At 47.4% G+C, this 23,810-nt stretch overlaps 1 protein-coding gene across 4 annotated transcripts in view; it reads right to left on the reverse strand.

The window, feature by feature from the left end:
- Positions 1-23,810, reverse strand: part of ATP8A2 (ATPase phospholipid transporting 8A2) — a 999,149-nt gene that overhangs the window by 100,533 nt on the left and 874,806 nt on the right. For all 4 annotated transcript variants that reach the window (XM_073662455.1, XM_073662456.1, XM_073662454.1 and 1 more), the window contains one exon: positions 2,289-2,377. In XM_073662455.1, coding sequence (XP_073518556.1) covers positions 2,289-2,377 — 89 coding nt within the window. The remainder of the gene's footprint in view (positions 1-2,288; positions 2,378-23,810) is intronic.

Consider the following 23,810-nt stretch of genomic DNA (forward strand, 5'->3'; position numbering starts at 1 on the left):
CCAGACTTGGGTACCATCCGCACATTAGAACGCGCCAATTATGCAAGTACAGATGCAGTCTTGCAGAATTGGCGCGTTCTAATGCAAGTCAATGGCGGCGATTACGCTGCGTGTCCGCAAAATTAATGGACATGCTGTGTATTTTTGAGCGGAAAAATACGCAGCATGGGCATTGAAAGTGCGGAATTGCATTGGAGACCATGGGGGAAGGTTTACCAAGCGTTTCCCAAGCGTTTATGCTGCGGAAATTCCGCAGCGCAAACGCTTGAAAAACGCATCGTGGGCACGCAGCCGCTTACACAGACTTCAGGTGGGAATAATCTGTACAGTAATACGGGTTTGCCTCTCTACATGTGTTTTCTGCTCAGTAAGTACAAGGAGCAGAGAGATTGCTCTTCACTGATCAGACAGACTGTCGAGTAGGCAAATATTTGTAGGAACAGATGTGCCCTTCCATTCTCGTCTTGCATCTGCACAGTTTAATGGGCTGACAGTTGTGCTGACTTCTTAGCTGCGCCCGGGAGCATCTGTCTGTAGGAACAGTCACTTACTGCTGGGTTCAGATAAATTAACAAATACGTGAATGTGCCATCAAATGGTATGTACTGTACTTTCAATTAAAATGTTTTACTATTTGTATCATTTAAAGGAACACAATGCTTAGAAATCGGTATGCTGATAGAAGCTGCAATTATAGTGACACTTCCACATGAACAATCTGAACACTGAATGACAATCATCATCTAAATTGAGGATAAAGCAAAATTACTTCCCCTTTAATTGAAATGTAAGAGTATTCAATGTAATGAGGGTTATGGGATTTACCAAAAATCGATTTAATGACTATATAGACATTCGTGACAGAATTTTTTTTTGTTTATTTGCTTCTAAAATGCTTTATTATTTACTATTATTTCTTATTATGTACTATTTATTTATTATTATTGTAATTATTATTATTTATTTATATAATTTATTATTATTATTTATTATTATTTATTTGCATCCTAAATCATTAGCAACTTTCTCAATAGTATTCAATTTAAAAAAATCAGTTTGAACTTTTACTTCTGGTTCTAACTGTTCTCTTTACACCTTCTTTATGTGTTAGAGATAGGAGCAGGGAGGGGGTTGGACAAAGATCTCCACAGCATGGAGAGGAGAGAAAGTATCTCAGGGAGGGCAGAGAAAACAGGCTATAAAGAAAATGAGAAATGCACATGAAAAGGAAATAAGCACAGGATAGGAGCTGAACTGAGAAATTAAAAAAGGGCAGACAGCAGCATCCTGGATACACACATAGTTCACATCCAGCCTATATTACTGAGAGTGACACTCCCACCACAAAATAAATATGAAACTTGGATCAGGTTGCAAATTGCATACTAGTGGGTCTGAAAATGAATGAAAGATGGCAGATTGAAGGGTACAGCAATTTTATTATCTAAAGGTAAAAACTAACATATGTAAAATAATTTTTTCCATGTCAAAGAGAAGAAGATCAAAAGAAAGAAATTTCTTTCTGGAGATCATTTACTACTGGACTAAAAATGTCAACACACTACAATGAAAAAAGACCTATCGATATAAAGTCATTGCATAAACTACCTCTGACTTGACTACTTAAAAGCCCCCCAAATAACCCTGAGGGTACAGTTAACCTGAGCATGTATGGAAGGTGATGGGGGCAGGAGACAAATGGCTATCTAATTTGGGAGATAAACAATATGGTTGCTGAAGCGCCAAGGAATAAATGGCACTATAATAATAAATAATAATTACAGCCCCATAGGATTAAGAAGCATCCTTCTCACTTGCCAGGACCTTGTAGTTTATGTTAGTCTGCAAAGTTTCTGTAATGCTCCGAAACCTCAATTTCCATAACGCCCATTAAGAGTGGTACAATGAACACAATACAAAGAAGAGGGGTGTGAGGGGGATGAAGCTGCAGTCTAGAGGGAGTGGAAGCAAAGTACAGGCAGAGCCCACCCACTCATGGCATATAAATAAAAATATGCATTTTTTTAAAAAAAGCATTAAGATGGGTGATCCCACTATGTTTTGTATGTGACAAAAGGTGCCCTGACAGTCTATAGGGAAGCTGACAACACACTTGGATGCTGCAATGATAGGGATATTAGTTGTTTCTCAGTTTTCCCAAACTATTGGGTCACTAGAAGATTTAAAGACTTTTATGTAATGGTATTATTAAAACAACTCTGTATTGAAAATAATAATAATAAGAATGAGAATTGAAACTTTACAATGACAAATTTGTTGTGACTTACGCTCTCCATACTACGTCCCGTATCAGACAAGCACCAGGCACCAGAAGTAATCCAAGCCAGAAGTATCCGCACTGCAGCACCATGCCAGCCTGGAATAAAGGGACAGTCATGAAGTCGATAAACACAGAAAGATAACACTATAGCCCAAAACTTTCTGTAACAAAAAGGAAAGGAAATTGGCATAAAATTAATTGGTGACACAAAAACAATTACAAAATGTAATCATTCATAGAGGTCAATGGAATCAGAACTAATCTATAAGTAACTCAGACCTATATAAAGTGGTAAGCTGTTCAGTGAGATGGCTTTAGATGATCTATGAAAAACAAAACACTTAAAAAACAACTTTTTCCTTAATAGCACCCTTTTCAGAATGAAGTGGTCTTGGGTAATAAAATTATGAGATCGCTTCCCTTTTACATTATAGACTCCATGAGAAAAATATCAGATTATTTTCTATCCAACTAAAAAGAACTTTCAAAGGAATCTGTCATCAGATTTTTGCTCCCATATCTGAGAGCAGCATAATGTTGAGGTCTCGATTCCAACGATGTGTCACTTACTGGGCTGCTTAGTGTAGTTTTTGTAAAAAACATGGTTTTATCAGCAGGAGATTATCACTAGAGGATAATAAATCTTCTGCAAGGTAGTCCAAACAGTTTTCTGCCTATGCACAGTGTACATAGAAAGCTGCCAATCAGTGATGTGGGTAGGGTTTTACAGAGCTTGGCAGCCAGACAAATGGTAAATTTTGATGAAAACTGGTTTTATCTGTTGAAGATCTACCAGTTCTCTTAATGCTGAGCTCTACATAACAATACACACTTATTGGCAGCTTTCTATGTACACTGTGCATAGGCAGAAAGCTGCCAATCAGTGGAAGGGGCATGTTTGGACTACCTGGAAGCAGATTTATTAGTCCTCCAGTGATAATCTCCTGCTGATAAAACAATGCCAGGCAAGTACACTTTTTCTAATGAACAGTGATTTTAGATTTATTTTTTCTGTAAAAAAAATTGAGCTGGTTTGCTGCTGCTTTCTAATGCATTAAGAATAAAGGGGTTAAAAATTGTAACTCAAATGCAGCAAAACAAATGACAGCTACACTATATCACTGATCAATCACATGGGCACTGCTTCTCGCACCTCAACTATCTCTTCCCCCTATCAATTGCAATTATTCGCAGGCTTCTACACTCATTTATTTGGAGTAGTTGTCAAATGTTTTAGGGCTTTCTCTTTCTTTCTTTCTTTCTGTACTGTGATCTATTAAGTCTTTCCACTATTCTAAATCAGCATAAAATGCCTGCTGCGTTCCCTGCTCCGAGTTTTATACAGACTCTTATACAACCCCTGGCAAAAATTATGGAATCACCGGGCTCGGAGGATGTTCATTCAGTTGTTTAATGTTGTTGAAAAAAAGCAGATCACAGACAAGGCACAAAACTAAAGTCATTTCAAATGGCAACTTTAGGACGTTAAGAAACACTAAAAGAAATCAAGATTATAAATGTGGTACTCAGTAAGGGTAATTTTTTTTTCAGACCAAGCAGAGGGAAAAAATTATGGAATCACTCAATTCTGAGGAAAAAATTATGGAATCATGAAAAACAAACACACAAAAGAACACTCCAATACATCACTAATATTTTGTTGCACCACCTCTGACTTTAATAACAGCTTGCAGTCTCTGAGGCATGGACTTAATGAGTGACAAACAGTACTCTTCATCAATCTGGCTCCAACTTTCTCTGATTGCTGTTGCCAGATCAGCTTTGTAGGTTGGAGCCTTGTCATAGACCATTTTCTTCAACTTCCACCAAAGATTTTCAATTGGATTGAGATCCGGACTATTTGCAGGCCATGACATTGACCTTATGTGTCTTCTTTCAAGGAATGTTTTCACAGTTTTTGCTCTATGGCAGGATGCATTATCATCTTGAAAAATGATGTCATTATTCCCAAACATCCTTTCAATTGATGGGATAAGAAAACTGTCCAAAATATCAATGTAAACTTGGGCATTTATTGACAATGTAATGACAGCCATCTCCCCTATAAATCTCATTGGAAAGGCACCAAACAAAAGTTCCAGCATCATCACCTTGCCCAATGCAGATTCATGATTCATCACTGAATATGACTTTCATTCAGTCATCCACAGTCCACGATTGCTTTTCCTTAGCCCATTGTAACCTTGTTTTCTTCTGTTTAGGTGTTAATGATGGCTTATGTTTAGCTTTTCTGTATGTAAATCCCATTTCCTTTGGCGGTTTCTTACAGTTCGGTCACAGACATTGACTCCAGTTTCCTCCCATTTGTTCCTCATTTGTTTTGTTGTGCATTTCCTGTTTTGAAGAAATATTGCTTTAAGTTTTCGGTCTTGACGCTTTGATGTCTTCATTGGTCTACCAGTATGTTTGCCTTTAACAACCTTCCCATGTTGTTTGTATTTGATCCAGATTTTAGACACAGCTGACTGTGAACAACCAACATCTTTTGCAACATTGCGTGATGATTTACCTTCTTTTAAGAATTTTATAATCCTCTCCTTTGTTTCAATTGACATCTCTCGTGTTGGAGCCATGATTCATGGCAGTCCACTTGGTGTAACAGCTCTCCAAGGTGTGATCACTCCTTTTTAGATGCAGACTAACGAGCAGATCTAATTTGATGCAGGTGTTAGTTTTGGAAATGAAAATTTACAAGGTGATTCCATATTTTTTTCCTCAGAATTGAGTGATTCCATAATTTTTTCCCTCTGCTTGGTCTGAAAAAAATTACACTTACTGAGCACCACATTTTTAATCTTGATTTCTTTTAGTGTTTCTTAATGCCCTAAAGTTGCCATTTGAAATGACTTTAGTTTTGTGTCATGTCTGTGATCTGCTTTTTTTCAACAACATTAAACAACTGAATGAACATCGTCCGAGCCCGGTGATTCCATAATTTTTGCCAGGGGTTGTACAAGTAGTCCTTCATGGTCGCTTGCATGTGATATAATGTGTTAGCTGCAAGCCATTATGGGGAAAGCTGCACCTGAGATTTCTGTAGCTGATGCAATTTTCTGCCATGTGTAAATTAGCAGCTGTCATTTTTCGCCCGATTAGTGAGAATCAAAAGACAAAATGTTCAAATCTGCTTAGACTTGCAAATTTCATAAAATTTGACACGGACTTGATTTGCATTGAATCGATTCGCTTCTCTTGTGTCAACACATATTTGTCCCACTATTGCTGAGTCTTTAATTGTTTGCTGAGTGAGGACTCCTTTCAATAAAAGTGGCAAAAATTTTGCTAGAAACTTGTGCCAGCCCCAGTCTGGAATAATATTTTTAACAAAGGCGCAACTGCCTAGTTGCGCCAAATTCATTAATACTGTAGGTGCATGTTTCGTAATTAATTTGGCACAGTTTTCTCCAGTGTCCCCTTTATTAAACACCAGTCTTAAAGGGGTTGTCCACTACTCAGACAACCCTTTCTCAAAAGAATAACAGCTATATTCACCTCCGGTGTGGGCGCCTTTCCAGAGCTGTCAGCACTTGCTCTCCACGCAAGCCCTGCAGCCAATCACTTCACTCTCATTTCCTTCAGACGAAAAGGACACTCAAAAAAAGTGAGCGCGTGCTGCTGCTGCTCTTTGACTTCCTCCAGATGTCAGTTATGTCTGAAGGAGGTGAAGAGGCCGCTGATTGGCTGCAGCGGTTGTTTGTCACACGGGTTACGGGAGACGAGTATTGCTCCTCTTATTTTGCATATTTATTATGTCTTGCTATTATAGCGCTATCGTATTGCGCAGCACTTTACGGAGATCATCATCACTGTCCCCATTAGTACTCACAATCTAGATTCCCTATCAGTATGTCTTTAGAGTGTGGGAGGAAACCGGAGAACCCGGAGGAAACCTACGGAAACACAGGGAGAACATACAAACTCCTTGCAGATGTTGTCCTTGGTGGGATTTGAACCCAAGACCCCAGCGCTGCAAGGCTGCAGTACTAACCACATAGGGAAAATATGGTGATTGGGAAGGGGTTGTCCGACTAATGGACAAACCCTTTAATGAATCGGTGCTAATAGAACCTTTTTTTTTTAAGGAGAATGTATCAGTCCTACAGCTTCTGAGACACTAAATATTTTTGTGACATCTGAAGGCAAAAATTTCCAGCCCATTATGTCCACCCGAGTTCTGAATGTGTTCGTAAACTTCATTAGTTAGGTAAAAGTCACGAGGTCTGTAGCCACAACACACGACAGGTTTATTTATGGACGGCAGCGCAGTAATTGAGTCATACTTAGTAGTTTTAGGGATGACAAAGGGCAGGTGGTCCAAAGTCATTTATCAGTTGTTAGGTGCTAAATTCTTGGGCTGTTGTCAAAGTGTCAAGATAGTTGTAAAATTTTTGCTGCTCGGTCAGCTGAAATCTCAGACTGGCTGTTTTGTTTGACTCCCGACGTACAGAAAATAAACAGGCCGCTCCTGGGTTGATTTTGGATTGTTCTGTTTCCTACTTGTGGAATTAGGAAAATTGCCACAGATTGGAATAGATTTATTTTAGCCTCAAGGAAAAATGGAAATGTTTAAACTTTTTTAGCCTTTTTCTAATTATATCACATTTTACTAAATAGCTATTGACCTGAGCTAGGGATCTGTTTCAGAAACTACACTTAAATGGAAACCGTCACCATGAAAATGCTGTCCAATCTACCAATATCATGCTTTAATACAGGCTGAGCTGAACAAATTGATGTTTCGGTCACCTGGTGAGGTGGATCCTCCAAGCCCCAGGTCCGGGTGGGTACATGGGCCACAGGTGTTGGTGCAGCAGGCAGGTAAGGCACGTGGGAAACAAGAACTAGAACCACTGGAGGCCACAGGCAGATAGGACACAGGAAAGCAGGTATGGAGCAGGTACAAGAAGTACTGGAGGATGCAGGCAGGCAGGACACAGGAAAGCAGGTATGGAGCAGGTACTAGAAGCACTGGAGGCCGCAGGCAGACAGGACACTGGAAAGCAGATATGGAGCAGTACTAGAAGCACTGGAGGATGCAGGCAGACAGGACACTGGAAAGCAGGTATGGAGCATGTACTAGAAGCACTGGATGCCGCAGGCAGACAGGACACTGGAAAGCCGGTATGGAGCAGGTACTAGAAGCACTGGAGGCTGCAGGCAGAAAGGACGATGGAAAGCAGGTATGGAGCAGGTACTAGAAGCACTGGAGGCCGCAGGCAGACAGGACACCAGAAAGCAGGTATGGAGCAGGTACTAGAAGTACTGGAGGATGCAGGCAGACAGGACACAGGAAAGCAGATATGGAGCACTACTAGAAGCACTGGAGGATGCAGGCAGACAGGACACTGGAAAGCAGGTATGGAGCATGTACTAGAAGCACTGGATGCCGCAGGCAGACAGGACACTGGAAAGCCGGTATGGAGCAGGTACTAGAAGCACTGGAGGCTGCAGGCAGACAGGACGACGGAAAGCAGGTATGGAGCAGGTACTAGAAGCACTGGAGGCTGCAGGCAGACAGGACGACGGAAAGCAGGTATGGAGCAGGTACTAGAAGCACTGGAGGCTGCAGGCAGACAGGACGACGGAAAGCAGGTATGGAGCATGTACTAGAAGCACTGGATGCCGCAGGCAGACAGGACACTGGAAAGCCGGTATGGAGCAGGTACTAGAAGCACTGAAGGCAGTAGGCAGACATGATACTGTAGGGCAGTCTGACCATTAGTTAGATGCCTCTGACTGAGGTGCCCTGTTTAAGGGGTTAAAATTTGTAAATTCCCATGTACCCTCCTCCTGTTCTTTCCTGTCCAATCGTCCCCTTTTCCTGTGCTCCTCCCATTCCTGTTCCCTATAAATCTTCCTGCCTGTCATCTTCCGGTCTCTTCTCACAGTGTGGGACCCGGAGACTGGTTGTCTGCTGGTGAGAGACCGGTAAGATGACTGACAGTGACAGCCTTGTACAGGCTATTTAGGACAGGATTAGGCAGGAGGGGAATGCCTGGCTTACCTGCATACTTGGTGAAACAGGCGCTCTTCCTCCTCAGCAGATTCAGACCTCCTCTGGCGGTCGGCGGCCCGCACGGTGAGGTCTCATCCTGACAGGTGCGCACAAAAGCTGCGCGCTCGTCGGCGGTTTCGCTTAATGGCGGCGGCTGCAAGCCTTTCCTGTCCCCAAGGCAATGCAGCGCCACCGCCTCTGACACTGCTGATGCTTTCAGCGCCGGGTGCATCCATAGTCTCGCCCACCTGCCATTATAACCCGTCCGCGGCTGCTGCACTCTGTGTGTCCAGCAGCACAGAGCCGGCGGGACATTCACTTCCTGCGCTTCTGGCGCCAATTTTAAATAAAGAACTGCCCACTCGCTCTTATACTGTGTCCGCGGCGGCAGCACGCTGTGTGCCCAGCAGCGCAGAGCCGGCGGAATACTCACTTCTGGCGCTTATGGCGCCAAGTTTAAATAAAGTAACACCCACCCGCCCTCACATTGTATCCACGGCTTCTGCAGGCTGTGTGACCAGCAGCACAGAACATTCTGTACCACTATCACTCCCCACATTTCAGACACGTCCAAGCACGCACCCCCCACAACGATTACCCCCAGAGGCTGCTGCACACTGTGTGTCACAGAGCATTGCAGAGCCTCCTAATTGTGCTCCATTTTTGCCCCTTGCACACCCTCAGTCTGCACACACAACTATGGTTGGCCAGGCTAGCTGCAGCTCTTCTTCTGTTGAGAAGGCTGCTAGTGACATACAGCCACTTGCACCCCCCAGTGTCCTGATTCTCCCCCCTTCATTGCAAGCATTGCAACAAACAATTAATTTACCCCCGGCCATGCCACCATCCCCACATCTTCTATCCCTGACACAGCTTCTAGCTCCTCTGGCTACTCTCCCTGACCCACTCATCTTGTCCACAGCACCTCTGATGCCCTCTGCCCCTGATATGGCATCCATTTGTGGGTGTAGGATCACTGGCTCGGCATCGCTGCTATCACGGGCGCGGCACCTGCACCGCGGATTCATCATCCCCATCAGCTTCGCGCAGCCCAGTTCCATGCAGACATTCCGAAAGGTCTCATAATAGACGCAGCAGGCATTCTTCACGTAGCTCTAGATCAGCAAGAAGGAGCTTCCACTCAAGGTCCTCATGGTGGTGTTCACCGTCATCCAAAGAGGAGTCGTCTGAGGCTTCAGCTCAGGCATAGGCGTTCACATCGTCGTTCAAGGCGCCATGATAGGTCACCCGGACTTCGTTAACGCCATGACAGTATGGTCGCTCCCACTCCGGATCCCGTTCCGATGGTTCAGGAAGGTTGCGTTGAGTACCAATAATCGGGGGCTTAGGGAGAGGGTATGATGCCGGTAGCAGCTCCCATCTCAAACAGAAAAATCTTAGTAATCCTACTCATGCTAGCTCAGAACCCACCGGTTCAACGAGACCCCCCCCCCCCCCCAAATCCAGGCCAACATACATAAAGATGTTTTCTTTTGTGGTATCGCCCCATTGGGATCCCACTTAGATGAAGAAACCCTAAATAAAAGTTGGTCAAATGAATACATAGACATTTGGTAGCTGGTTCCCACTGACCAACACACCGTTGACAAGGAACGCCGTGTGGCCGATAGACCTTGCGACCGTAAACCAAAGGTCACGAAGACAATGAATAATTGGCTTCAGGCCTTATTTGTTATGGATTGCGTTATGGGTCAAAAGCACCCTGGGCGTTGCTGGGAGATGTCTGTCTACTTTGATTCAATTTATAATTCTTACAAGGCCCATGGTGGCAGCGCCTAGTGGCATTACGATGAGGACTTTAAACAGCGTTTGTCCCTACAGCCTCATTTGGGATGGGGTGTAAAAGCCACGGACACATGAATTAGACTAATAATAGCCCAAAAGGCCCCCTTGCCGGTTCCGGGTCAGTGGCCGTTCGCAGACCAGGCATGTGCTGGCTTTTTAATGAGGGACACTGCCGTTTTTATGGACTCCTTAAATACAAGCATGAGTGTTCCGCTTGCTGAGTCCCCCATGCTGCCATTAAATGTTCCCCTGCAAAGTTTCCAACAAAGTCCCCTGGTCAATCAGAAAATAAGGACTCCAGTGAGCTTGTCCGCGATGGGTCCTTGGCTCGACCTGTACCCCAATAAAGAGGAGGGGGCCCAACTTCGTTTCGGCTTTACGTTTGATTTCTTTTTTCCTTTCACTTTCAGTAGGTTTCCGTTACTTTCTTCAAACCTAAAATCTGCTAGGGATTTTCTTCAGGTATTGTCTGAAAAGTTGCAAAAAGAGATATCTTTGGGAAGAATTAAGGGTCATTTTTCAACACCCCCCTTTTACAATTTGCGGGTATCTCCGCTAGGTATTATCCCAAAGAAGGAAAGCGGAAAGTTCCGCTTAATTCATCACCTTTCACATCCTAAGGGTTTCTCGGTTAATGATGACATTCCCAAAAGTGACGCAGCCGCCACTTATGTTTCTTTTGATAGAGCGGTTGCCCTAGTTAGGGAAGCTGGTCGAGGAGCATTAATGGCAAAATCTGACACTGAGTTGGCTTTTCGCCTTTTACCGATTCATTCGGACTGCCATCACCTCTTGGGTTGCTTTGTGAATGGGCAATACTACTATGACACCTGCCTTCCAATGGGATGCTATATTTCTTGTCATTATTTTGAACTGTTCAGCTCCTTCCTTGAATGGGTCATCAAGTATGAAACAAATTCCTTTGCCATCATTCATTATCTCATTGACTTTTTGTTCGTTGGCTCCCGGGATTCCAGTTCTTGCCAATTTTTATTGGACACTTTTTGTTCCTTTATGTCTCGTTTTGGAGTCCCCCTTTCCATCGAAAAAACGGTCGGCCCAATGTCTACCCTATCTTTCCTGGGTATTGAAATTGACTCAGTAGAAACAGTTTTTCGTCTTCCCGAGGACAAGATTTCAAAACCGTTATCTCTCATTGAAGGTTTCTACGCTGTGAAAAGCGTCACTCTTTGGCAAATGCAGTCCCTGTTGGGTCTTCTCATTTTTGTATACCGGGTCATGTCCACGGGCAGAATTTTTTCTTGCCATTTGTCCCCTTCTACTAAAGGTGTTAAGCTTCCCCATCATCGGATTTGTATAACATCCCCATTGCAGGGCTGACTTAGCGGTTTCTTACAATGGCTGCACTTGTTTCCAGTCAGCGGAGTCTTCTAATGAGGATCCCTTTTTTCTGACGCCTCAGGCTCCTTTGGTTTTGGTTGATTTTTGGAGACCAGTGGTGTGCCAAAAAGTGGCCTGAGTCCTGGCATTTGTGTGATAAGCGCATTTGTTTTTGGTCTGACAACATGAGTGTGGTTCACGCAATAAATCATCTGGCATCCTCATCCATGCCGGTGATAAAGTTAATTTGATTTTTAGTATTGAAATGTTTATCTTTCAACATATGGTTTCTGGCTCACCATATTCCTGGTTCTATTAATGTTGTCACTGACTCACTTTCGCGTTTTGATTTTCAGAAATTCCGAAAGCAGTGTCCCAGTACCCGGGAGGAGGGTCTTCCATGCCCATCCAGTATATGGGAAGAGCTGGAGAGCAACCAATGCCACTGGTGTGATCATCTGTGACTCCAGCAACGTGGCGGACATACGGTAAGGCCTGGAATGAGTGGCATGATTTTGTAGGTAACAGACCGGTTTCATCATCTGATTCTGCTCACTTAGGAGTTACGATACAGTATCTGCTTCACCTCCACAGTATGGGTGTCTCAGGTGCAGTTGCCCAGAGCTGTTTGTCAGGTTTATCTTCATGAATGGGTGGATGTGACAAAAATTTTTATTATACGTCGGGCTGTCAGGGGTTGGAGCAGGAGTTACCCCCAGGAGAAGAGCAGACGGCCTATTTCTTTCAGCTTGCTTAAGCGCCTCATTGAGCGCACTTCCGCCCTCTGCTCCTCTCCTTATGAGGTGTCTTTATTTTCAGCTGCTTTCGTTTTTTTGGTGCATTTCGTATTGGGAGTTGATATCGGCTGCTAAGCACAGTCCAGGTGGCCTTCGCCACAATGATGCTTCTTTCTGTCAAGGGGTCTTGAGTATTCACATAAGTCTAAAACAGACCCTTCAGGTGCAGATACATGGGTCCATTTGTTTTCCATTCCTAGTCCGATATGCCCACTAACCTTAGTGACGAATTATCTACAACACAGGCGCTGTGGTCATTCATTTTAGTCCCACGAAGACGGTTCCCCTCTTACAAAGTTTCAATTTCGATCCCTTCTTTGTAAAGGCCTTGTGTTGCTAGGTCTCCTCACTAAAGACTTTGGCACCCACTCGTCTAGAATCGGGGTAGCTACCGAAGCTGCACGAGCGGGTTTATCCAATGTCGATATCCAACGAATTGGCAGGTGGCGCTCTTCTTGCTTTGCTAAGTATATCACACCTGATTTGCTGATTCATTAACACAGTTTTTTCCCTTAGGCATTGCCAGACCTACGGTGTGGATCCTAGGTCACTCTTATATTTTCTGGGCGGCACAGAGAGCAAAGAGTCGTCCAGGAGGAAGAGGCCTCGGTTTCTGGGATTTGGAGGTGTTTTGGAAGGGCGTCCGGGGCCTAACTTGGTAGCAAGTTTTACCTCAGGTTGTGAGGATTGCTCATGCCGCCTCCTCCCCTGTCATTCTTGTTCTTCATGCTGGCGAGAATGACCTTTGCTTCTTCTGTTTGGCTGAGCTGCTGACTATGATGTGGTCTGATGTGGACAAGTTCCATGGCTTCTTCTAAGAGCTTGCGCTAGTGTGGTCAGAGGTCATTCTCCACGTTGTGTGGGAGGGTGCCAGGGAGTCGGCGGCGGTCGAGCGTTCTCGGAGAATGCTCAACGCTCGCATGTCTCACTGTGCGTTTCAAAAAGGTTGTTGTCCGACATCGCCAGCTTGAGGGGGACAATTTTAGACTCATGCTTCCTGATGGTGTCCACCTCACCGATATTGGCCTACATAATTTTCTGTCCGGTATCCAGGATGGTATTGAGCAGGCGTTGATGTTAATGGGTGGTGGTCAGAGCGCAGTTTAGTCTCTACGCTCCTCCTTGGAGGTCAGTTTTGTCGTTTTATATTTTCATGGTTATGTCCGCCGGGAATCTGGCCGTTTTGCATAACGATCGGCACTCATAGTGTTCTACCTGGAACAGAGATGTTCCTTAAACGTTTACATTTATTATGCTGTGATCGACCTCCATCCATTAAAGGAGTTGAGTTTTTAAGTTATACTGTGTGGTTTCATTTATTCATGGGAATATTGTTGCTATGGCATAAGCGGGTCACATCAGTCAGGAAAGCAGGTACTAGAAGCACCGGAGGCCGCAGGCAGAAAGGACACAGGAAAACTTGCCTCAAATTAGGAGTCCAGTGAGCGGTCCAAATCAGTAACTGACAGTATACAACCTCCTAAAAGGAAGTTGGCCAGTGATTGTAACACTCAATGGATTCTTAAATTGTCTTTCTCCCCAATCCCTCCATCCACATGTATGGCAGAGCGTTCATATGTTCTGTATGGTCCTCCAGAAAAAGCAACTGGCAACTGATACTCCTCTCTCCCTATACAGACCACATGAATGCTCAGAAGAACAAAGCATGCAGGTATGTGGGGGGCAGGAGAGATACCTGTCAGCTGAAAGAGCGTGTAAGTGACCACACACTTAATGAGCATATGTCTCTTGCCATGAATATGATTTTCTTATCTGGTGTAAGTTCCGCTGTTCTCCTGAATCTGGCGTTATTTTTCTTTTGTTCCTGCGCCTCTCCTTCCTGAGATATGGCCTGCTCTTCCCGCCATGTAAATGTAGTCTTTTTTAGCCAAGTAGGTGTGATGCCCCTGTCAAACTCCTCTATATGGACATCTTCTTGATGGCTACACCCAGTTGGTAAAAATACTAAATTTCTATACAGGATGAGCAGGAATGGAGAACAACACCATTTACACCAGATACAAAATTCCATATTTATGGCAAGTGACAGGTCCTCTTTAATAGCGGTCTGCTTTAGCTCCTGATAATGCACACTACACATCCACACTGGAGAGAAAGAGTAAGCAGACGTCAGATATCTCTGGCAGCAGCTTATTCCCATTGAAAACTAAGGATTGAGCATGTTGAAATTCAACATGCCTAATCCTTTTTTTCTCTCAACATAAGCTGTGTACGGCTGCGTCAGGACTAAGGAAAATTAAGGTTTACTATCATATTCCAGGAGTATAGAAGGGCTCACAACATCACATCTACAAAAGTAAATAAGATAAAATTTAGGATGCATGTCGCAGAACGAGGGCCATTTTGAATTAACTCCATTACATATCTAACGACAGGCAAGGTGGCATTGCCCTGAACAATGGCTCTCTGAAATGTTATGTTCTCCTTTGTGCTGCACTTCTAAATGGCCGGCACCCACTTAATGATGAACAGTAATGCACTGAGTCTTTCTTTATAAATTGGGACCACCAGCTAATTTCACAAGTGCTGTCAGAGATCTGTCAGGCCGCGATGACTTTCAGGCGCAGCTTTAACCTGGACTGAAATGTAAAAGGCGTCTTGTAGGTGTAAGACGTTCTGGTCCTGTGCAGAGTCAGTGAGCCATGCTGTGTTGTAGGAATTCCTGTCTCTTCTGATGGTTGACTGCCTCTAAAACAAGGCGGCGGCATTGGAAAACAGTTCTCCAACACGACCCACATGAATATCCACTGTTAGACTGCTTAACTGTGTATTGATGGCTTTATGTTACTGGAAGGGAAATCTGCTTTAAATATTATGTTCTGCACCGTCTGGCTTTTATCCTCTTTGGGTCCCATCAAATTCAGGTACAAAAGGAGCAGAGGATCCCTGGGGGACGCTGAACAGAGGTTTTGGCACAGACAGAAAGAGTTTATTTGTGTAACTTTTTTTTAACGTCCTTCAAAGGGTCTATTATACTTTTAATAGCCGTATACACCTGCGAAGCAGCGGATATGTTCAACTCCTTGCAATAACAGTTAATGGGATCCTATCTTAAAGATACTCTTGGGGGAATCTGTGAAAAATGACGTTCATAAAACAGAACATGTCTAACAGGACTCTGGAGGCCATACAGGCGACATACCGGCCGTATGATACAGTACGTGCGAGGATTGTCACTCAATAGACAGAAGAGTCACCAGAAAAGCAGAACAGATCTATGGATTATTTCATGGAATAATTTAGAATATTCCATTTAAATATCTATCCATCTAATCTGATATCTATCTAATCTCATATCTAATCTCATATATAATCTAATGCTAGCTAATCTCATATCTAATCTCATCACATCTAATCTAATGCTAGCTAATCTCATATCTAATCTCATCACATCTAATCTAATGCTAGCTAATCTCATATCTAATCTAATGATAGCTAATCTCATATCTAATCCAATACTAGCTAATCTCATATCTAATCTCATATCTAATCTAATGTTAGCTAATCTCATATCTAATCTCATCACATCTAATCTAATGCTAGCTAATCTCATATCTAATCCAATGCTAGCTAATCTCATATCTAATCTCATATCTATCTAATGCTACCTAATCTCATATCTAATGTCATATCTATCTGTCTAATCTCATATCTATCTATCTAATTGACTCACCCCCTGGGCCAGTGCTGTAGTGCGGCGCGCGTGCGCGCGGGGGATACCCGGAGCCGGATCCGATGGGGGGTAGTAGTCTTCGTGTGGCGGTGACCCGGTCCGCGCCCAGGGTGGTCAAACTTAGTGGCGGTTATTGGTATGATGGTATTAGTGTCCGACTACGCCACCCGTTGAATGCGGTTATGAAACCGCCGCTGCAGGGCAGACCGCTGAGGCCGGTGGTATAGGTGTGCAGCAATGTTGATATAACCCCCAACGGGAGAGGTATGGTCTCAGGGCAGCGGATGTGGATGATGTTGGGAGTGATGGTGTGGATGTCCCAGCACTAACGGTGCGACAAGGAAGCACGGAAACGCGAGGGTACAGTTCAGGGCCTTTACTGATGGTACAAGGCAAATTCCCCCGGGAGTACTGGCTAGTAGTTGGGGCCTGGTTAGTCTGCGAGTAAGCCGGAGTTCCCCTGGCCAGGTGGAGTTGTAGGCCTTCCAGTTAGTCTGTACCCTTCCTGGCTACCCTGCTTTCGGCGGTTACAAGTAGCCCACGTCCCTGGGTATACCGTGTGGTGCTCACCCGTATGGCTGGTGACCTGGGGCATCCTGTTAGCCTCCGCTCTGGGATGGCGGTGCTGGTCCCTTCGTTGTGACTGAGCCTCCGGGCTTTTATGGCCAGAGGACCTGGAATCCCCTGCCGGATGGATTCTGCTGCTGGGTATATCTTAGTCCCCACAGCCTCGGACTCCTGTGTCCGGTTTTAGTACCTTCTCCCAGGGCGAGCTCTGCACAGCTCCAGCCCCTGGCGCTTCTCCTTGGCTCCTACAGAGCTCCTGAGGTCTATCTGTCCCTGTTTCTGCGTGTCCAGACCAGACTCCGTCTCTGTCTGGAACTCCTCTCTCTAACCCTGCCTCAGCCCCAGTTTATATAGGGGAAGTTCTTCCCCTCCCAGGACTGGGCAGGAGGTGTGGCATGCTTAGGATTCCTGCCCAGGAGACCTCCCACCTGCTCACAGACGTAATATTGCTATTACTGTGGAAACCAGACCCCTGGGGTGCCACATTCCCCCCTAGTGAAATTTAGTACTCCCGGACTAAACATAACAGGGTATAAACAATAACAATTAAATACATGAGATGGTCACGGCGTGTCCGTAACCGGGAAGCAATAAGGGTGTCCATTTCACCAAAGAACAGGGAGCCGTAACCAGGTAGGGGTCTGTCCTGCCCCGAGTCTTTAACAGTCTGTAGTCCATTCCTGGGTTACGCTCCAAACATATTTACAACAGAGTTCCAGTTACTCACTGTCCATAACCTGTCAGTCCATATAAAGAAACCTGTAACTGAAAAACATAATTAGCAACGGCTACAACAAAACAGGTAAACATAAAATAGTTAAAGCAACTAGCCAACTTAGATTCTCCAACGTACGGGCATCTGGCCTCTGGTAACCCTAGTGGACCTACGGAGCTCACTAACTGGTCCTGCACTACAGGGTGTAGGAGGTGTTATGGGCAGGCTGGGCAGCTTTCTGCGCACTCTTTGGCTCACTAGGGGCACGGCAGGCTCACTACTAGCAGAGGGTTGATCCTCCTGTACTGCTGGTGTGGACTCTTCTGCCTCTTGGGCCGGCTGCTCTTCCAGCTCTACTGGTTCTTCTGTAGGCACTTGCGGGGCTGGCTGGAGAAAGGTGAGGACGGGTACCATGACAGCACCGTTTACTTGTGTCCAAGACCGGGGGAAGTCTCCGAGTACAGTCCTGATCATTTCTTCCCTTTCCTCTGCGGGTCGAGGGTTTTCTTGATCTTCTTCTTCAGGGCTTTGCAGCTGCTCGGGACACTTCTTCAGGTGGTCTCTGGAGACAACGGCTGTGGTTTCTCCTCCATCCTTACTGATCACGCAAATCTTTGGGCTCTCATGGCTTGATGGCAGTACGGTGTACGGGTCCTTCTCCCACTGGTCGTCCAACTTGTGGAGCCGTCTTTTCCTCTTCAAGACCTGCTCTCCAGGTACCAGGGGAACAGCGGGAGCATACTGATTATAAGCCCTCTCTTGCCTTTCTCTAGCTTGAGACAGACTTCGCTCCACGCTCTCCTGCACTTTCCGATACTGCTGCTGCCACCCTGTATCCCAGTCTGCCTCTGGCGAGGTGTCCTCGGGCGTCAGGACTCCCATATCCAGGTCGATAGGCAGCTTACCAGGTCTCGCTCTCATTAGGTAAGTCGGGGTACAGTTGGTAGAACCTACAGGGATGTGGTTGTATAGGTCCACCAGATCAGGCAGCTTCTCAGGCCACATACTGCGTTCTTCCAGGGGCAATGTTTTCAGGAGGTCTATCACCACCTGGTTCATCTTCTCGCAGAGTCCATTAGTTTGTGGGTGATAGGGCGTTGTTCTTATCTTCGTGCAGCCATACAGGTTGCAGAACTCCTGGAAGACTTCCGCTTCGAAGGCTGGCCCTTGGTCTGTCAGCACATGGTCCGGGTACCCGTGTGGACGGCAGAAGTGCTGCTGGAAGGCTCTAGCTGCTGTTTGAGCCGTTAAGTCCTTGACCGGGACCACCACCAGGAACCGGGAGTAATGATCTACGATTGTGAGGGCGTAGACATACCCAGATCTGCTTGGAGCCAGTTTCACATGGTCCAGGGCTACCAGTTCCAGTGGCTGTCGGGTGATGATGGGCTGCAAGGGAGTCTTCTGGCTGGCACGGTCCTTCCTTCTTAGGTGGCACGGTCCACAGTCTCTGCACCACCTCTCGATGGCTCCTCTCATGCCTACCCAGTAGAACCGTTCACGCAATAATAACTCCAGCTTCTTCCACCCGAAATGTCCTGCTCCATTGTGGTACGCCTCCAGAATCATAGCCGCGTCTCGTCTGGGGACCACTACCTGCCAGGTCAACTCATGCGTTCGAGAGTTAACCATTCTCCGGCACAACTTCTCCCTGTAGAGGAACAGCCTACTTTTCTCCTTCCACAGTTGCTTAGTCTCCTCTGGGGCGTCTGGATCCAGACTGGCATCGGCTTGGGTCAGCATTTCCTTCACCAGGCGGACTGCAGGATCACTGTCTTGCGTCTCCGCCCAGTTGTAGTGGGGCAAGGGATTGAACGTCGCGGAGCGCCTGTCCTTCACACGGTTGGAATACAGGGTAATCCCATGACGGTGGAACGCAGGGAGCTCAACTTCTTCCAGATCTTCTGGATCTTCCCCTACATCCGGTAAGTTCGGCATTCTAGACAGGGCATCCGCGTTGGCATTTGAGCGTCCTGCCCGGTATTTGATGGTGAATTCAAAGTTGGACAGGCGGGCCATCCATCTCTGTTCCAGGGCACCGAGCCTTGCAGTGTCCAGGTGTGTCAACGGGTTGTTATCCGTGTACACAGTGAATTTGGAGGAGGCAAGGTAATGCTTGAAACGTTCGGTCACTGCCCACACTACTGCCAGGAACTCCAGCTTAAATGAGCTATAATTCTCAGGGTTCCTCTCCGTGGGCCGTAGCTTTCGGCTGGCGTAAGCGATTACCCGTTCTTTCCCCTGCTGGATCTGGGACAGTACGGCTCCTAGCCCGATGTTGCTTGCGTCCGTGTGGAGGATAAAGGGCTGGCTGTAGTCTGGATATGCCAGGATTTCATCCCCCGTGAGGGCCATCTTCAGCTGGCAAAAGGACTCCTCTTCCAGCTTTTCCCACCTGAAGGGCGGCTTCTGGTTTTTGGCTTTCCGAGATTGACCTATCAGGAGGTCCTGCATAGGGGCTGCCATTTTGGTGAAACCGGGAATGAATCTTCGGTAGTAGCCTACCAACCCGAGGAACTGCCGCACTTCCTTTATGCTGGAGGGTCTTGGCCAGTCCTTAATTACGGTGATCTTATCAGGGTCGGGAGCCACTCCGTCAGCACTCACCACATGTCCCAGGTATTGCACCTTTGGTTTCAGGAGGTGACACTTGGAGGGTTTCACCTTTAGGCCGTAGTTTGCCAGAGCTTCAAACACTTCCGCCAGATGTTTCAGGTGATCCTCGTAGGTCTTGGAATAGACTATGACATCGTCCAGGTATAACAGGACCGTCTCGAAGTTCCGGTGTCCCAGACAGCATTCCATCAACCGTTGGAAGGTTCCTGGTGCGTTGCAGAGCCCGAACGGCATACAGTTAAATTCGCTGAGACCCATCGGGGTGGTGAATGCGGTCTTCTCCCGGTCTGCCTCTGCTACAGGAACCTGCCAGTACCCGCTAGTGAGATCCAAAGTAGAGAAGAAGTTAGCAGATTTTAATGCAGCTAAGGACTCTTCTATCCTTGGTAACGGGTACGCATCTTTGTGTGTGATACGGTTGACCTTCCTGTAGTCTACAAACATTCTCATAGTGTTGTCCTTCTTTTTCACTAAGACTAGTGGAGCTGCCCAGGGGCTACAGCTGTCCCTGATTACCCCGGCCTCCTTCATGTCTCTAAGCATCCCCTTGGCGTGTTGGTAGTGTGCAGGGGGTACGGGTCGGTATCTCTCCTTTATGGGAGGATGGTCTCCCGTGGGGATGTGGTGTTCTACCCCCTTTACTCGCCCGAAGTCTAACGGGTGTTTACTAAACACTCTCTCGTACTCTTGAACCACCCGATAGACTCCTTGTTTCTGGTGTGAGGGAGTGGAGTCGGTACCCAGATGTAGTTGCTGACACCAGTCCCCCACTGGTTTCTTAGAGCCGTTACCTTCCTCTGGTTGAGATGGAGGCAAGGGTTCCACGGCCTGTACAGAATTCTGGTTTATGGTGAACAATTTAGCTAGCGTGGCATACCGGGGCAGGTGTACTTCTCTCTCACCGATATTTATGATGCGAACGGGCACCCTCCCATGGCGTACATCGACCACCCCCCGTGTTGTCAAAATGGTGGGCCTACTGTCTGAGTAGACGGGTTCTACCATTGCTTGGTAGTCTCTACCTCTTAGACCAATAGCTGCCCGGCACCAAATCATCATCTCACTTTTTTGGGGGCATGGCAATAGGGAACGGGTCACACATTCTCACGCTACCTATCTCACCACCAGATAGTTCCACCTGTTGCCGCTTCATCAGTGCCCGGATCTCTTTTTGGAGCACACGCTGCTGGCCGGAACTGGCGTTCTTGGCAACCTGCTGTAAAATGAGAATCACCTCTGCAAGACAATTTTCAATTACATTGGTTCCCAGGGTGATTCTAGGGTGACTCTCATGACGGTCTATGTCCACTATAATCAGTCCTTGTGCCGCCAGTTCGACTTTACCGATTTTAATGGTCACCTCCTTGAATCCCACCTGCGGCACGGGCTGACCATTGCTGGCGATGATACTCAGGTCGTCGTCTGGGTAGCGGGTTATGTCCGAATCATTCCAGTACTGCTTGAAGAGCACGTACGGGATGGTGGTGACCTGTGACCCAGTGTCTAGTAGGGCACTCATAGGAATGCCATCCAGTACCACAGGCAAGATTGGACGTCCCCCTACGTATTTATCACGCCAGTTTGATGGGCCTGATGGTCTTATGCCTGGGGGTTGGCCCTCTACCCCAGGTTGTGCCCGTTTAAATGACAGTACCTTGCCACATGTCCGGGTTGATTGCAGCGGCGGCAAATAGGTCGTCCGTCCTCGTTGTATCGATCGCTGGGTCTTCCTCTGGCCGGTGGGGTCCTCCTTGGTCGGCGCCACGGGATGTCCTCCGGTCCGGATGCCAGCTCGATCTTCCCTGCAGTAGAAACCTGTAAAGACTGCACAGTTCGGGTTAGCGCGGCAACGCTTTTAGTTAGCTCTTGGACCTGATGGTGCAGGTCTGTAGCCGGGTCACTGTTTAAAGCCTGCTCATCAGCTCCCACAGGCCCTGCAGACAAGGGCGCCGTCTCCTGGTGATAAGTGATAGCAGGGCGCCTGTGGGTCACAGCGCCACCTGGTGCCGGTTCTCGGAGCACCCGGATGGCTCTGTCCTTGAACTGTGCAAAGTCCAGGTCAGGGTCCTGTAAGGCCATTGCCCGCAACTGGGTTCGGTGGGCATTGCACAGTAGACCCTCAATGAATTGTTCAGTCAACAGCTTATCTTCATTTCCCACGCTGTCAGGGTCTGCCTGCTTAATGGCTCTCAGGGCCTCTTGTAGGTTTAGAGCATAGTCTCTTATACTCTCATGTGCCCGTTGTTTGCACCCATAAAATCTTAGTTTTATTTCGGCTGAGGTGCGGGTGTCAAATGTGTCTTTCAGCAGGGTTAGTATGTCTCTGACAGTCCTCTTCCTCCCAGGTGGCCAGGACTTTACCTCCCTTTGGGCTGCCCCGATTAATTGGGCCACCAGGATGCTCACTTTTTGCGCCTCCGTGAGGGGATACACCTGGAAGAGGCTATCCAGCCTTTCTCTGAAGTCATTTAGGGTATGTGACTCCCCTGAGTACTGGGGTAGCCAGGCTGCCCCCGGGATATAGGGCATGGTGAAAGGCATGACCGCAGCAGCGGTGGCGCTGGCGGCGGCTGTGGCGGTGAAGCTCTCCTCCGTATCCGACATCCTCCTCCCCCCTAGTGGACCGTGGCCTACCTTGCGATGATCCTCTTCCGTAGGCCGCGGCTCCGCAGTGGATCGTCAGGGTTGAGGACCTTCCGTCGCGCTCCTGTGACGTCGGCGTCTGCTGGGCTCCTTCCAGGACCTTACGCAACGTCCGGACGTGAGGCGGGGCTTCAGTTCTCGCGGGCTTTCGGAGTCCACGCCCCTCTTCTTCCCGCGCGGCGCCCTCAAGATGGCGTCCAATGGCGGGAAAACTCCACGGATGGCGGGAAGAAGGCAGAAGATGGCGTCGGATGGCGGGAATCGGCTCCAGATGGCGGGAAACGACTCCGGACGGCGGGAAACTTCACCACAAGTAAGTATAAAAGTCTCTTTTTTCAGGCACGCAGTACCCGGTGGTTGCGGGCACGTAATCCTGCCGACTACGCCAAAATTGACTCACCCCCTGGGCCAGGGCTGTAGTGCGGCACGCGTGCGCGCGGGGGACACCCGGAGCCGGATCCGATGGGGGTAGTAGCCTTCGTGTGGCGGTGACCCGGTCCACGCCCAGGGTGGTCAAACTTAGTGGCGGTTATTGGTATGATGGTATTAGTGTCCGACTACGCCACCCGTTGAATGCGGTTATGAAACCGCCGCTGCAGGGCAGACCGCTGAGGCCGGTGGTATAGGTGTGCAGCAATGTTGATATAACCCCCAACGGGAGAGGTATGGCCTCAGGACAGCGGATGTGGATGATGTTGGGAGTGATGGTGTGGATGTCCCAGCACTAACGGTGCGACAAGGAAGCACGGAAACGCGAGGGTACAGTCCAGGGCCTTTACTGATGGTACAAGGCAAATTCCCCCGGGAGTACTGGCTAGTAGTTGGGGCCTGGTTAGTCTGCGAGTAAGCCGGAGTTCCCCTGGCCAGGTGGAGTTGTAGGCCTTCCCGTTAGTCTGTACCCTTCCTGGCTACCCTGCTTTCGGCGGTTACAAGTAGCCCACGTCCCTGGGTATACCGTGTGGTGCTCACCCGTATGGCTGGTGACCTGGGGCCTCCTGTTAGCCTCCGCTCTGGGATGGCGGTGCTGGTCCCTTCGTTGTGACTGAGCCTCCGGGCTTTTATGGCCAGAGGACCTGGAATCCCCTGCCGGATGGATTCTGCTGCTGGGTATATCTTAGTCCCCACAGCCTCGGACTCCTGTGTCCGGTTTTAGTACCTTCTCCCAGGGCGAGCTCTGCACAGCTCCAGCCCCTGGCGCTTCTCCTTGGCTCCTACAGAGCTCCTGAGGTCTATCTGTCCCTGTTTCTGCGTGTCCAGACCAGACTCCGTCTCTGTCTGGAACTCCTCTCTCTAACCCTGCCTCAGCCCCAGTTTATATAGGGGAAGTTCTTCCC

Source organism: Phyllobates terribilis, unplaced genomic scaffold, assembly GCF_046119375.1.
Source record: "Phyllobates terribilis strain yellow unplaced genomic scaffold, ASM4611937v1 Scaffold_2__4_contigs__length_985480577, whole genome shotgun sequence".
Lineage (NCBI taxonomy): Eukaryota > Metazoa > Chordata > Amphibia > Anura > Dendrobatidae > Phyllobates > Phyllobates terribilis.